General features: G+C 37.0%; 2 protein-coding genes across 4 annotated transcripts in view; one reads left to right on the top strand and one right to left on the bottom strand.

The window, feature by feature from the left end:
• LOC120522907 overlaps positions 1-15,667 on the top strand; it is a 190,523-nt gene that overhangs the window by 81,433 nt on the left and 93,423 nt on the right. The gene's annotated exons all lie outside the window — the stretch shown is intronic.
• The window catches only part of LOC120522905 (nectin-1-like), a 62,160-nt gene that overhangs the window by 5,899 nt on the left and 40,594 nt on the right, over positions 1-15,667 (bottom strand). For all 3 annotated transcript variants that reach the window (XM_039743675.1, XM_039743677.1, XM_039743674.1), the window contains exons 5-7: positions 12,805-13,113; positions 687-986; positions 271-376 (exon numbers count right to left, since the gene is read on the bottom strand). In XM_039743675.1, the coding sequence (XP_039599609.1) occupies positions 271-376; positions 687-986; positions 12,805-13,113 (715 nt within the window). The remainder of the gene's footprint in view (positions 1-270; positions 377-686; positions 987-12,804; positions 13,114-15,667) is intronic.

Below are 15,667 nucleotides of genomic sequence, written 5' to 3' on the forward strand. Positions count from 1 at the left end.
AGGTGTTTCATTGTTAAAAGGTGCATATAACTCTCTGTGCATTAGTGATTGTGATTTGTATGAGTGCGCTTGGTGATGTGCTGGTTTCTCATAAAGGATGATTCTGGGACAGAATATGACTGAAAAAGTCTAATTTTAAAACAACTACTTTTTGGTTCATTAAACAAATATTCCATTCATAGAAGAATTCTGAATATTTACAGGTTTATCCCATTTTTGAAATTTTCTTATAAATTATATTACTGGGCAGATAGAATAAGCCTCACTTACTTCATCCATATAAATTTTGTTGGGGCCGGGTTTGCATCTGCCTCACAGTAGAGGGTTAGCTGGTCTGGTTCATCCTGAAAAGTCTTTAAAACAACTGAAGGGGGATCTAAACCAACAAAAAGGTGCTCAGGGTTAATGTAATTGCAACTCAGCCAAGTCTCCACAGCAGGCATTCATAATTGAAAATTTGATAAGCAGCCGGTGGGCACTAATTTGAAGATTGTATGGGCTGCACATAAAATGTCCAAAAGCAGTAAAATACAACAGAAACTGATTTCAACAGGCATCAAAGAACAAATACACATTATATTTAAGGTATAGATTTCTAAAATCCCTGATGGATGAAGGGTATCATAAAGGTAGAATAGGCATAGGCACTTTACATTTCAGACATTAATGTATTTTATAATACTTACAGGATATATTCAATGTATAAGGGAGAATTTCTGGTTGCTGAAATGTTGGATGCGTTACAACACAGTGCAGCTCCAGCTGGTTCATCTCCTTGGTAGGGAATGTTAGCAGTTGACTATGAATTGTTACTGTGCAGTTATCAGCAAAGAATTCTTCCATTACATGAGATTCCTTTTCCAAATGTGTTTTCCAGCTCACCTTAGCTGCTGGTTTGCCATGTGCAGCTATGCAGGTTGCCACTATGACTTCACCCTTTCCAGCCAATAAGATATTTGCTGAGGAAACTGTGATGCTAGGTATAACTGCAATGAAAAATCAAATCAATTAGTAATCAAAAGTCAAAAATCTAAAAATAAAAAAATCAGTGCATCTGAATCTGAATGGGTAATGGAGCATGTGTGAGAGTTTAGTATTTGTTACAGTAAGTGTATTTATTGGGATATTCTTATTATTTCACTACTGTTACTCTTTGAGAGGCAATTGATTGCAGCAGGCTACAATTATTACTGTTTTTTTAGTTTTATCCATTGAGCCTCCAAATCATATTTAAGCAGAAGAATTAAAAAGACCTTTCATCACTAAAAATCAAAAGAAAAAGCAGTAATTTACAGGTCATTTTCCATCCATCCATTTTCTAACCCGCTGAATCCAAATACAGGGTCACGGGGGTCTGCCAGAGCCAATCCCAGCCAACACAGGGCACAAGGCAGGAACCAATCCTGGGCAGGGGGCCAACCCACCGCAGGACACACACAAACACACCAAGCACACACTTGGGCCAATTTAGAATCGCCAATCCACCTAACCTGCTTGTCTTTGGAATGTGGGAGGAAACCCACGCAGACACAGGGAGAACATGCAAACTCCACGCAGGGAGGACCCGGGAAGCGAACCCGGGTCTCCTAACTGCGAGGCAGCAGCGCTACCACTGCGCCACCGTGCCGCCCGTTATTTTCCATTACTTCACTAAAAGTAATATCTGAGATTTGAGGTTTGCTCAGTTGCAATGTTCAGAGCTATTACTAGTATTTTTCTGATCTATCTACAGTATGTGAAGAAAGTTTCTAATATTCATGTGGGAGTCTCCCTTAAAGGAATATCCAAAGTTTCTGATTAAACAGATTTATTTGTGACCAACAGCAATCAATATAAAATCGTCAAGTTATTCGTATCACAAACACCACTATTTTTATTAAAATTTTGTTAAATAAACCACTTCTCATGAGTGAAAATAAAATACGCTCAAATCTGCCCAAGCATCTAAATTAAAGACTCGCCTGGCCCCTCATTTATAGGTCAGAGGTGCCACCTAGGAGCAATTTCATTCATTGACTATCATCTCATTTCACAAGATATCAAGCTTTCAAAGTACCCTGAGACATGTGTGTAATAAGACATTAAAGGTTAAAGAAAAGTAAGTAAAAGCATCATCAGGAAGAGTTTATGCCTTATACTAGTGGGATAGTTAGTATTCCATTTTCTGGTTGGAAGGCCAGGGTGAGTGAAAAACACTGGGGGACTTCCTCATGTGCTCAGGTCACTTCCCCATACACTACAGTGGTGAGACCTCATTTGGAGACCCATAGGGCAGCAGGGGAGTTGTGGATTCCTAGGGCTTCCATGTTTTGTTCCACAGGTGTTGCCAACAGCACCTATTGGAAGGCAATTTCCCTGTCGTGGGGTGGTTAAGCCCGACCAAGAAGTGCTAAGATTGGGTATAAAAGATAGTAGGGCACACAGCCCAGACAGCTGGAGTTGAGAGGAGATGGACAAAAAATTGCCTGGGTAAAGTGGAGTAGAATTGCATGTTTGAACCTGAATGGAAGTACCTGGGGTTTGGGGGTCTGTGACACTACTTCGTGGCCACAATATTTTTTCACAAGTTATTTCTGTACATAGGATCTTGGGTTCAGGGTGTATATCTCGGAAACTACTTGTTCTAAAATCTATCTATCTATCTATCTATCTATCTATCTATCTATCTATCTATCTATCTATCTATCTTTACTAGGATGTAGTCATCCAGGAGCTCTATACAAGACAGAAAATGCATAATTTTTCAATTAATATTGTAATTTTAAGACATGAAAATAAATGTAGATTTTCCACAGATACACGATACACGACATTTTTCGTTTCAAGAATGTATAAAATTGAAGAACGTATAAATTCTTTCCTGATCCTACTCTGGAACAGGCGAAGTTTAGCTGGCTGTGTGAACAGCATGATTCTTTGAGGTAAAGTCTAGTATTTTTAAGTGACTGTCCTTGCACTTTATTTATGAAGATTGCAAATGCAACACGTACTGGACATAGAAGTCGTTTGAATTTGAAATTGAATTTGAAAGGGAGTTCATCGGTTATACATGAAATGAAAACACCCTCTGTGTTTCCGATTCCAGTTAGAAGAGTAAAGCCTTGATTACATGGGGATGACGTGACAGTGTTGTCACATTTTTTTTCCAAATGCAATTGGAATTTAATGTTTTATGTTTTTTTTTTATTTTTTCAATTCATGTTCAGTTTTATTAATCACCAAAACTGTAGCTTTGTGATATTTACAATTACATTGTGACAAACAAACATCGGGACAAAGTTTCTTACTTATTTATTAGATAAAATAAATATATCTAACTTTTTCCTTTCCTCTCTTTTTTATCACCTGAAATTATTAGTAATTTATGACTTGTTTTATCTCTTTCCTTTGATCTGAATTCATATGTAACTGTATAATTTTTGTAAATTAAATGTGTGAAGTTTTGAACTTCCTAAGCTTTGTTTCATATTAAACCATACCACTGTTCCTACATTAAAAATAATTAAGAATAAAACAAATTAAACACATACGTAACTATGTATAACTCCTTGTTAAAATTCGCAAATGCAATGAAATTTAAGACGGAGAAAATGGTGTTTTGAAACATTTCAGTTCCTATAGGTGGTACAGTGGTACAACTGGAAAAAAGGTTGAGAACACCATTACTAGACTGATCATCACAGGAAGACAATGCTGGAGCTAGAATGTGATTACCTACTTTTATGGGAGAAGAGATGAAGTCTTTGATTTGTGAACTTTATTCACAAATCCAGAAAGGATACCACTGACTACCTTTTCTTTTTCTGTAGGTTTGGGCAGCTTCCTGGATAGTAGTAAAATATAACCCAAATGAGCTTACTGTAATAGGAAAAATGCCATTTATTTATGTCAAAAGGATTTTTTAAATGAATTTATGCATGTTGTAGTGGAGCGATAATATGAATGCAGGACAAAAAAGGAACTGGTCAACTGAACCCCTTTCAATTCAGATAAAATAGAAAAGAAAAGAAAGTTAAGCACTTCACTGTGCAGATATTTAATGAATTAACAGACATCATGTTTGGACTGTCAGGAAGATAAATGGGCCTCCGTTAATGCAAGCCAGGTCCACATCAAAATGTGACGCCATCCTCTGTGGCTGCTCTGCTTTTATATGTTGTGGATGGGAATGGAGTCTCATTTGATTTGCTGCCCTCAGGGAGAGGATTCTCCAGGCTGTGAGGAAAGAAGGACACAAGTCTGTTAGTGGCAATGTCCCCTCTTGTCACGAGGTAGTATTATTTACTTCAAGTAAGCCCGGAAGGTGACCCTCTGGCATGCATGTGTGACGATGTATATTCTGACACAAGAAAATACAATGTAAAACATAACTCCAAGGTGACCCAGTTCTTTCTCTTTTCCTTCTACTGAATTACATTTCCCCTTCTAACTCTTGACAGAATCTTCTGATGAATACTCTTCACTTTGGTTTTGCAGAATTTCTGGTCAGAAATGGAAAAGTATTTACCTTGCTAATAAATTTTTTACTGTTCGCACAATTCTATATTTGAGAGTGTGTGTGATGGAACAGACAATCTGCAGTCGTTGTGCAATGTTGAAACCAGCAGCTACAAATTTAATGAAAGGAACTTCAGCTATACTGATCTTAACTTTGAGGGAAAAAAAACGTTTACCCTGTCTACAGGGTTACAAGCACTATTAGCCTTAGAAACATACATATAAAACAATAATGATGCAATGTCGAGTTGTTGTGCCAAAGGCTAGAGGTGATGCTTTATCTACTGTAAAGTCTGTAAAGATTTCTTGTGGACAAGTGGAAGGAGAACATATTTTGCATTTCATTGTTTAGGTCTCTTGGTTTTTATTGCAGCTTGCAGTGTGAATCTGTTTTGCGGTTATTGTTTTTTAAAGGTTTCACATGCTGATCCTCCCTTAATAGCTTAAAATAAGTCTGACACTTGTTAGTGACCACTAAATCCTTGGCTTCAGTGAGACAAATGTATTGTTTTGCATGTTGTCTTTCTTGATTGTGCGCCTCACTTTCCTTCACGAAGACTGAAATCTAAGCAGCACCATGCCATATTCCATTACAGCCTGTCTTTGACTGCTGAGGTCCAGCACTAGGGTTCCTCTTGAAGTAGAGGAGTTTTCAGGCATTTCATCGAGGGTTACACCCTAAGTAAAAGGGAATCTGTCAAAGACAGCAGAATCCAAGCCAGGTGGATCTAATGCAGAGAGTCAAGATGTAGAAGACATTTCCCCTTGTGTCATTTTGGATAATGCTTGGTGCACAGATTTTCCCACTAAGCCTTTCAAAAGTTAAAGCTGGTCACTTTCATTGCTGATCAGGTTAAGACCAAACACCTGAGAGTCTATCATGTGCTAGCAACAGTGTTATTTGACTATGGCTGATCCTGCCTAATCAGATGGCAAAATCCAGATGTTAGAGGCTGCTTTACATATTGACAGAGCTCAATCCTTCCAGAAAGATTTTTAACTGCTTTTAACTGTTAACTAATGTTTTATTTTGTTAACTAATATCTTATCTTATTTTAATTTCTAACTTTGTCTTTTATTTTTTTTTCTTTCTTCATTATGTAAAGCACTTTAAGCTACTTTTTGTACGAATATGTGCTATACTGTATAAATACATTTTGTTGTTGTTGTTAAATTATTTCACTTTGGCCGAGATGTTTGGTTGGTGTTTAACGTGCATTTATAGATTTCAGCTATCCTCCCTGAGTGCTGAAAGGAAAGCCTCTCTTGCTCTGCCAAGAATTATTCCTTAGAGCAAAATTCTTATGCATTCTTCATTGTTCTTTTAAACTGCTAAGAGCTTCCTTCTTAGATGCTTTGTGAAGTTAAAAGTGGTTGATTAAATGCAGACAGGGTGATGAAGTGAGCTCTTTAGGCTTTTCTTTGAAATGCCCCACCTCATATTTCCAAAAACATTATTTGTTTTTGTTCAATACAATAAAAGATACATTGGAAATTAAGTTTAAAAAGGCAGATATTGGTGTGGTAGATGCCTCATAAAAGGATTTCATTCAAGATCACTTTTATCATTTGATTTTAGATCATTTGTATGACTACAACACTTACCTACATGAGAACCAAATGGCCATTTGTAGTTATGTTTTATGCTATACATCTATTCATTTTCTGAGCTCATTTTTTCTAATACTAAATTCTGGAGCCTTCCTAGGAGCATTGAATGAACAAATGATTGAGACAGGGAATACTCAACAATCCCACATTACTAGTTAGCTCCTTACAGTAGATACACACATTTAAGAACTTCCCTTCCATCTGAACTGAGGAAGTTTATGCTTTTGTTGTATGTTGCTTTTACCACATATTAACTGTTTGCATGATATAGAGGATTTGTGACAATACCTTTATATGCATCCTAAATAATAATAATTTATTTACAGAGTATTACATATTTCATTCAATGAGAAGTCAGGCAAAATGACACCTTTTATTGGCCAACTAAAAAGATTACAATATGCAAGCTCTCGAGGCAACTCAGGCTCCTTCTTCAGGCAAGATGTTGCCTTGAAACCTTGCATATCGTAATCTTTTTAGTTTGCCAATAAAAGGTTTCAATTTCCTAACATGGTACAACACCCTAGTACTATATTTCATTCAATAAATGTAGCTCAAAATTGCTTTACAAAACTCTGATTACAACAATACCACAGTAAGCATTACAGGTCTTTAATTTCGTATAAGGAACTTAGTCTTTGGAGGTTGATGAACTATATATGGAATAAAGATACAGTCTGTATTGCAATGACCCATTGGGAATGGGGGCTACGGTGTTGTTTCTTTTGTGGCTAAAACTGCAGTCCGATCTTCCATGATTCCTTCCATGTGGCTGCACATGCTCTAGTCTACCTGCATTTTCACGCCTCTGGCTCCACCTCACACCACTTACTTGGGGATAGAGACAGCAGTGTCTGACTTGTTTTGCCAAGCTCCATGAACAGATCCAATCCAGAATCCTTGAGATACAATGTTGGCCATGCATACAGACCCACCAATCTTAGCAGAGGAGATGCACCTCCTGTTTGCAGGTAAGAGCTCTCATATACAACTCATCTTCCAATATCTGCACTGGCTGCTTTCATGGTTCAGTAGTTCTGTTATGTGGTGTTTCTTTTCACCAGCTTCAATCCTCTTCCCTGTATGCATTTTAATTTCGAAAGATGTTGCATTATGTTTTTATAACACAATCTACAAATGATACGTATTACTTTAAAAACATTAAAATAACTATAGGACATGTGAAAGAGCTAGAATTCACATATAAAAAGTCTGTGTTGTACAGTATGCAAGATGAAACAACATGCTACTACTATTCAATGTAGGGAGGTTGCATAATGACTTCTGAAGAGCTCTAGTGAACAGGCACTTGAAGTTACATACAGGATGTGTCTTAGTCCTCGAGCAGGGGTGTCCCACTCCGGTCCTGGAAGGCCGCAGTGGCTGCAGGTTTTCATTCTAACCATGTTCTTAGTTAGAGAGCCGTTTTTGCTGCTGATTAACTTGTTTTGCCTTTAGTTTTAATTGACATGACTCAGAACCGTTAGTTGCTTCTTTTTCCTTAATGAGAAGCCAAACAATAATGAGATGCCACATGACCAGCTAACCTGAAAATAAAGAAAGGTGAAGGCCTCGGTCATGTTGGTCTGCTCAGGTCACCAAAACATCTTGACGGTGGTCTTAGAAAAAAACAGGAAATCAACAGTATACTGTGGCAGAATGAGAGCAGCAACAAGTCAAGATATTCAATAACAGCTTTAATTAACAGCAAGAATTGGCTTCTCATTAAGGAACAGGCTGGAGTTTGACGTTCCAATTAAGCTGGTCATCTGTTGGCTTGTTTCTGTTTGGCTGCCATTTCATGAAGAAACAAATCAATTCAGAGGACTGCATCCTTAAAAACAGAGCTACTAAGATGAAGGGAAAATGAGTTAATTGAAACAGCTTGTTGATTAGGAATACGGTTAGAATGAAAACCTGCAGCCACTGCGGCCCTGCAGGACCAGAGTTGGACACCCCTGTCCTAGAGGATTCATTTAAAGTTAAGGTTTGACAATTCTGTAAAATTTGGTTACTTGTTTGAATCGATTTAAGGAAGACAGAAGGCAATGATGTTTTTTCAGATAACTAGGCAAAAGTTTTAAAGTAAAGGACATAGGCGTAACATAGTAATAATCACTGATCATGGCACCAGAGAATAGTGACTTATTGTCTGTAGATCAGCACATGCATGTAAGAATTTTACTGTACTCTGTACAAGTCACGATATTAAGCCTATGAACCCAGGTATTAATTATTGTATAAAAATAACAGAAGTAAGTAAAATATGCTACTTAAATTAAATATAAAAATAATAAGAAAAACAAAATACATCAGTAAATGTAGAAATTATATGGAGAAACCGAAAAGATGGTATTGCTCTTTGGGAAACCTTCATAATTATGAACTGCTGAGTCAGGAATGTTTAATCTAGTGCTGCAAGTAGATAGGACAAACCTTTCTTGGTTAACCTATTTGTTTTACTATCCTTTAACACTTAGTTGGGACTGGCAGTAATGAATCCTTTTCATTTTATACACATGTAACAATACAATAGATGTGTGGTTTTCTGAAAGACAAGGAAGTGAGCTTTCATAAATCATCATACGTAACAGCTGAAATAATACTAAATTGATAGCACTTCATTTTAATTAGGTGGCAGCAATAGATTAATAGACTGCCTTACTGAAATTGACCATAAGGAAGGGCACCTCTTTAATCTAGAATTCTACTGTATGACTCCAGTGAAGCTTAACAATTGGCTTACCACATTAATACAGCTAAGTGTACCAAAAATAACAACCATGTAATGGTAGTCATAACATTAATAAAGGTTATATATTGCAAGTAAAGAAATAACTTTTCCTTGTTGCTCTTAAGCCCAAACAGTATCCAATATGCCATCTTTACAGAAGCAAACACAAATACAGACAGTCAAATGGAACGGGTCTTCATTACAACAGAATTATATTCTTGATTGAATATCCTAACACCAGAATCATTCTAGAACATTGCACCCCCTAATAACTTTAAGTACAGTTGCTTACTTTGTATACACTTTAAAAAGGAGAAAACTTCAAGCACATTAGTTTCCTGCTCACTGTATCCTAAGCCAGCATTCTTTAAGGTGAAACTAATTTCCCAGCAGTGACTTCTGGAAGAGGCAGAGATGTTGTGGCTCATTTCAGAATGAGTCAGAGGGCTACAGTAGCATACAACTTTGGTGATGTGGTAAGTAAATTAATCAACAAAGAAAAGCTCACATAGAGTCAGTGAATTTATGCAGAAGCCACACAGACATTGACCAATTATGCTATTCTCATTTAGAATGCTGGGTAAATTTTATACTTTTGACAAATGCCAAGCTCACTTTAGACATTATATAACCAGTAATTCATGTCGGTTCATCACAAGTCATGGTTACACACACTCCACCACTTATTTATATTTCCAGCCAAATGACTCTACAAATCTTTGAGATGTGTTACTATACCAATGTGAACACATTGAGCGTGTACACAGTCCACAGAGACCACAGGAAGACTGAAAACTGAAACCATGGTCCATATGAAAATATGAACATAAGAAATTTGACAAACAAGAAGACCATTTGGTCCATCAAGCTTGTTTGTTTAGCTAATAGTGAAGCTGCATCAATATACCATCCAGATAGTTCTTAAAGGTTGTCATTGTCTCTTCTTCAATAACAGGTTTGGGGAATTTCTTCCAGATAGCCTCAGCTCTTTGCAGAAAGAAGTGCTTCCTGGGGTTAATGGTGCTATGAGGTAGCATAAAAAACCTGTCAGCATTCTGTTCCATGTAGTATGATGATCATTGCAAAAGTAATAATGATGTGAATAAGCAGTTTAATGAGGATATGAATAAGAAATTCATTTAATTTAAATCTACCTCCATTTATTTACTTCTCAACATTATTCCCATCCCAATTTATGCATGTTGCCACAGTTTTAGAAATCTGAACATCCTGTTGCAATAGAACTCTGCAGCCAAGCCTCAACAGCGTTGCATGGCCACCTCATTACTTAGTGCCATCTAAAGATGCTGATTCCTTTTAATGAGAACCTTACCATTATTACAATCTTTTACAGATCTTGTACTGAGTCTGTCTTTATTTATGTTCTACTGGTCTGGTTTGGATGTCTGAATGTCAGCAACAAAAATGGAATAAATCACTTTGAAATTTGTTCAATAGTCAAATCTGACAGACCTGTTTAATAAGCACGTGTTATGGAAAGCATTCTCTCAGACAGAACTCACCCTGTACTGTAAAATCACAGTTCCATTTGTTGCCATCAGGTCATGGGTTCAAGGTTCCCAGCTGCTATTAATCTTCAAAAATAAGTTACATTTTAATAAAGATCCCATGGCTTAAATTATCCCTTGAACAGTTACCATTTGGATTTATGCTGGTTTAATGTTTATGTGTAACATAGATAGATAGATAGATAGATAGATAGATAGATAGATAGATAGATAGATAGATAGATAGATAGATAGATAGATAGATAGATACTTTATTAATCCCAAGGGGAATTCGTATAATCTAACATTATGCCTTCAAAATTATGTTCAATAGATAGATAGATAGATACTTTATTAATTCCAAGGGGAAATTCACATAATCCAGCAGCAGTATACTGATACAAAGAAACAATATTAAATTAAATAGTAAAAAAAAAAAAATATGATGTTAGCATTTACTCCCCCGGGTGGAATTGAAGAGTCGCATAGTGTTGGGGAGGAACGATCTCCTCAGTCTGTCAGTGGAGCAGGACAGTGACAAAAGTCTGTCACTGAAGCTACTTCTCTGCCTGGAGATGACACTGTTCAGTGGATGCAGTGGATTATTTATGATTGACAGGAGTTTGCTTAGTGCCCGTCGCTCTGCCACAGATGTTAAACTGTCCAACTTTAATCCTACAATGGAGCCTGCCTTCTTAACAAGTTTGTCCAGGCGTGAGGCGTCTTTCATCTTTATGCTGCCACCCCAGCACACCACCGCGTAGAAGAGGGCACTCGCCACAACCGTCTGGTAAAACATCTACAGCATCTTACTGCAGATGTTGAAGGATGCCAACCTTCTCAGAAAGTATAGTCTGCTCTGACCTTTCTTACATAGAGCATCAGTATTGATAGTCCAGTCCAACCTGTCATCCAGCTGCACTCCCAGATATTTAAAGGTCTGCACCCTCTGCACACAGTCACCTCTGATGATCACAGGGTCCATGAGAGGCCTGGGCCTCCTAAAATCCACCACCAGCTCCTTGGTCTTGCTGGTGTTAAGGTGTAAGTGGTTTGAGTCGCACCATTTAACAAAGTCTTTGATTAACTTTCTGTACTCCTCCTCCTGCCCACTCCTGATGCAGCCCACAATAGCAGTGTCATCAGCGAACTTTTGCACGTGCTTTTTGCAATGCTATAGTGTATTAATTTTTACATAGTTTTTTTCTTTTGATGGCTGTGTTCTTTGTTGATTTGTTTTAAATGTTACTTTCTCTCTGTAAAACCTGCTGACAAACAAAATTTCTTTCTTAGGATGTTTACCTTGAATTGAACTGAACTGGAATGCTGAGGTCAATATATTTTATATTTTGTTGCTGTTTGTGAATGACCATTATACGACCTATCAGCAATGTCTGTTTATTAATAATACTTTATGTATTATTTGACACTGCTGATGTATATTTGGGCAACTCCATATGTTAACTGAAGTCATTTATGCATGTTAGCTGAGGGATTTCTTCCTTCATAAAAAATTTAATCTTGGCATATTCTCAGCAAGGTTATTTTTGGTCATTTAGCCTCACTAAACTATTTACACTTAACTGAGTCAGGTGGCACCATTTTTTCTTTCAGCTATGAGACAATGGATGGAAGTTGTTCGATCAGGTACAAGAACACAAAGCAGACCAACAGTTTCACAATGCAGATGCCCAGTCACCCCAGGTCATTTTCTGGCTATTAGTGTTTAAGTGCAATTGCTGTGATAGTTATGGCATCTAAGTTGGAGATGCATGATTATTTCAGGAATAAAAGCAAACACAAAAAGAAGTCACTCATAAAGAACAAAAATAGAATTGAAAACAGAAGGAAGCAATTTGTAAAAGTTTCAGTTGCTTTTCAAGCCAGAGGGCTTAAGCATAATTGGTTTACCAGAGCCAAAACACTAAAACACAGAGACAAAACAGAAAGAGTATCAAAATCAAGATAATCTTACTGCACTTGTTTGCCAATCAAATGTGTTTCTCCCACAAATGGGCTCCTTGGCTGCACTTATATTTATTAGAAAATCTGAGGGTGATATGAGGAGGTTTTGGCTCCTAACAACCACACAAAAATTACCTAGAAATCCATTCTCTGCCCAAAGCAAATATAAACAAAAACAAAAATTAAACCAAAAAGCAAAATTCAAACTCATAAACAAAAATAAAGCTAAAAAAAATGCAGCCTCCAAAGTATAAAAATCCAGTGAAATAAAAAAAAATCTAAAGTGTAAAACATTTTTCTAACCTGGAAAAACAGGTTTCCTCATTTTTAACAGAAGTATCAGTTACAATACCATACACTTCAACACCTACAGGTATTTCTTGGCAGTTATGTTCGTTACAATGCAATCTGTATATGTTATACAAAAGTATTATCTCATCTGAATGTTCCAGAATGTTGGCAGAATTATTGATTTTCTATATAGCTTACCTTGAACAAACAGCTTAATAAAGTGATCATGTGAGCCACTGGGAAAGGTGGTGAAGATGCAGTTATATTTCCCCTCATCAGACAGACTGACATTTTTAATAATAATTGAGCCATCCCAGGTTCCTTTGCCAACAAATGTGACTCTTCTTGCAAATGGGACCAGTGGGCGAGGCCCTATTGTTGGATGATAGATTAGAAAGTTTTCTATCTTTTCATTTATCCATCTCTGCCAGGTGATTTGTGAGAGTATCTCTGTGACTCCATTCAGGACACACCTAAGTGTGACATCTCCTCCAAGAATAGCAGTGACTAGAAGCAAACAGATTAAGACATTTCATTTACATGATGAGACTAAATGCTCATGGTCTGAAAGCCGAATACACCCTCCAATTACCCTTTGTATCACTAGACTAGCAAGAGTTTTTAAGGATGAGGAAACACAATCATTTAGAAGGCTGACTAAATATTCACCTCCAGACAGTGTTCAGAAGACATTAAGAAGACAAATAGAATGTTATGTTATATTGCATGATCTGTGGAGTACAAGTCCAAGGAGGTTCTCCTCAACCTTTATAATGCACTGGTGAGGCCTCATCTTGAGTATTGTGTGCAGTTTTGGTCCCCAGGCTCCAAAAAGGACATAGCAGCACTAGAAAAGGTCCAGAGAAGAGCAACCAGGCTGATTCCAGGGCTACAGGTGTTGAATTATGATGAAAGATTAAAGGAGCTGAGCCTTTTCAGTTTAAGCAAAAGAAGATTAAGAGGTGACATGATTGAAGTGTTTAAAATTATGAAGGGAATTAGTACAGTGGATCGAGACTGTTATTTTAAAATGAGTTCATCAAGAACACGGGGACACAGTTGGAAACTTGTTAAGGGTAAATTTTGCACAAACATTAGGAAGTTTTTCTTTACACAAAGAACAATAGACACTTGGAATAAGCTACCAAGTAGTGTGGTAGACAGTAAGATGTTAGGGACTTTTAAAACTTGACTTTTGGAAGAAATAAGTGGATAGGACTGGCGAGCTATGTTTAATTGAATGGCCTGTTCTCGTCTAGAGTGTGCTAATGTTCTAATTTCAAAAACAAGAATGTCAGGCTATTTGGCCTGGTATGACTGTGACTTATGTTCGATCTGCCCACCACCCAGTTCTGTACTTGCTAATTCCAAATAGACACTGTCTTCCTGTGACTGGTTAAATCTTTGGTGGAATAAAAATGTGAAAGGGGATTGTGAAGCTGCTAAACTTGCTGATAAACCTGCCTAAAACAGTATATCTCAAATATCCATCCAACCATCCATTATCCAACCCGCTGTATCCTAACTACAGGGTCACCGGGGTCTGCTGGAGCCAATCCCAGCCAACATAGGGCGCAAGGCAGGAAACAAACCCCAGGCAGAGCGCCAACCCACTGCATATCTCATATATCATGCTGTCAACTAGAAAGTGAAAGTTTATTTTAAAAACAAGCTTATCATGTAATTTATGGGAAACTGCAGTCAAAAGTTCAAACTGAGCAAGCCTTATCAGATATTCGTTATTTTATGTGTTTTTTTCAGTTCTTTAAGGATTTCATCCAAAGGTCGTTATAATAATAGTAAAGTTTAAGAAAGCTAAAAGTCATACAATTGATCATCCATCCATCTTAATTCAAATTCAGGTTCACAGACAGCTGGATGCCACTCTGACAGTGTCAGCTACATGGCAGAAGCCAGCCTTGAGCCAAGTGCCAGTCCGTTGTAAAGAGATGGTGACTCAAACACTCACATAATAAAGTACATGTAAAGTCATTTTTCACCCTAAAATGTACTGCACAGTATGTGGCTCGGATGTTGTGTAATGTAGCTTATCTTAATGGAAATATAAAACTGATGGTATATACATGTGAAAAGTACTTGTGCCCCTTTAGATTTTTTATTCTTTTTAATTCTTTTCACATTGAACACCTTCATGTCATCTAATGCTAACAAGGTAACAAATAACTCTGACGTCTACTCAGCTAGAAGACAAACCTGGCCAACATAGGGACGTTCCCATGCCAAGTGCTAGTGACGCTTGCTTTGCTTTTCTTGGAGAAGTTTATGTAAAAAGAGTTTTAATTAGCCAAAGTGATAATTCGGCTTCTGTTTGGTAGGGATGTTACTGTTTGCACACTTTGTAGCAGACTCACTTAATCCTTGTTAATCTGTACTTCTCTTCTCAGCAGCCAACTAGTGTTATCCAGGTGAAGCAGAGTTAACAAATATAATGGATTAATTCAAATCTAGTATTTCAGTACTCTGCACACAACTCCTTCAACTTTAATGCAAATTTAAGGTTTACTTTGTTTTCCAAAAGAGTGAAAAAATAAGCTCATTAACCAAATAAGTTAATTCTCATCATTCTGACTGACCATTTAAGCCTTTTGGCTAACAGGGGTAACATAACTTACACTTTCACCCCCCTGTCACATTTTGTAATAGAATTACCTGAGCCATAGCCCAAATGTATTTAGTATTAATTAAATTTATGTCAAATATAAAATCATTCAATGCTCCAATGTGAACATAAATGGCCAGTGCCTTAAGTGAAAATCTGCACTGTATTAACAGTAAACGATTTCTCACATAATTTTAGATGAGCTTCATATAGGAGAAATTCTGGCCCACTTCTCCTTGGAGTACTGCTTTATCCCAGTACCATTTACTCATTTTCCGGCATAAAATTTTACATCTTGCCATAACATTTTAATGTGGTTTGAATTACTCATTCTTAAATACAGTTTTTTTTCTTGCTTTTGTTTACTTGCTTTTATGTTAAATTTAGTGTAGTGCAGAAAATTAAACTGCCATTCATTTATGGAAGTCCCTGTTACAATCA

This window comes from Polypterus senegalus, chromosome 2, assembly GCF_016835505.1.
Source record: "Polypterus senegalus isolate Bchr_013 chromosome 2, ASM1683550v1, whole genome shotgun sequence".
Taxonomy (NCBI): Eukaryota; Metazoa; Chordata; class Cladistia; order Polypteriformes; family Polypteridae; genus Polypterus; species Polypterus senegalus.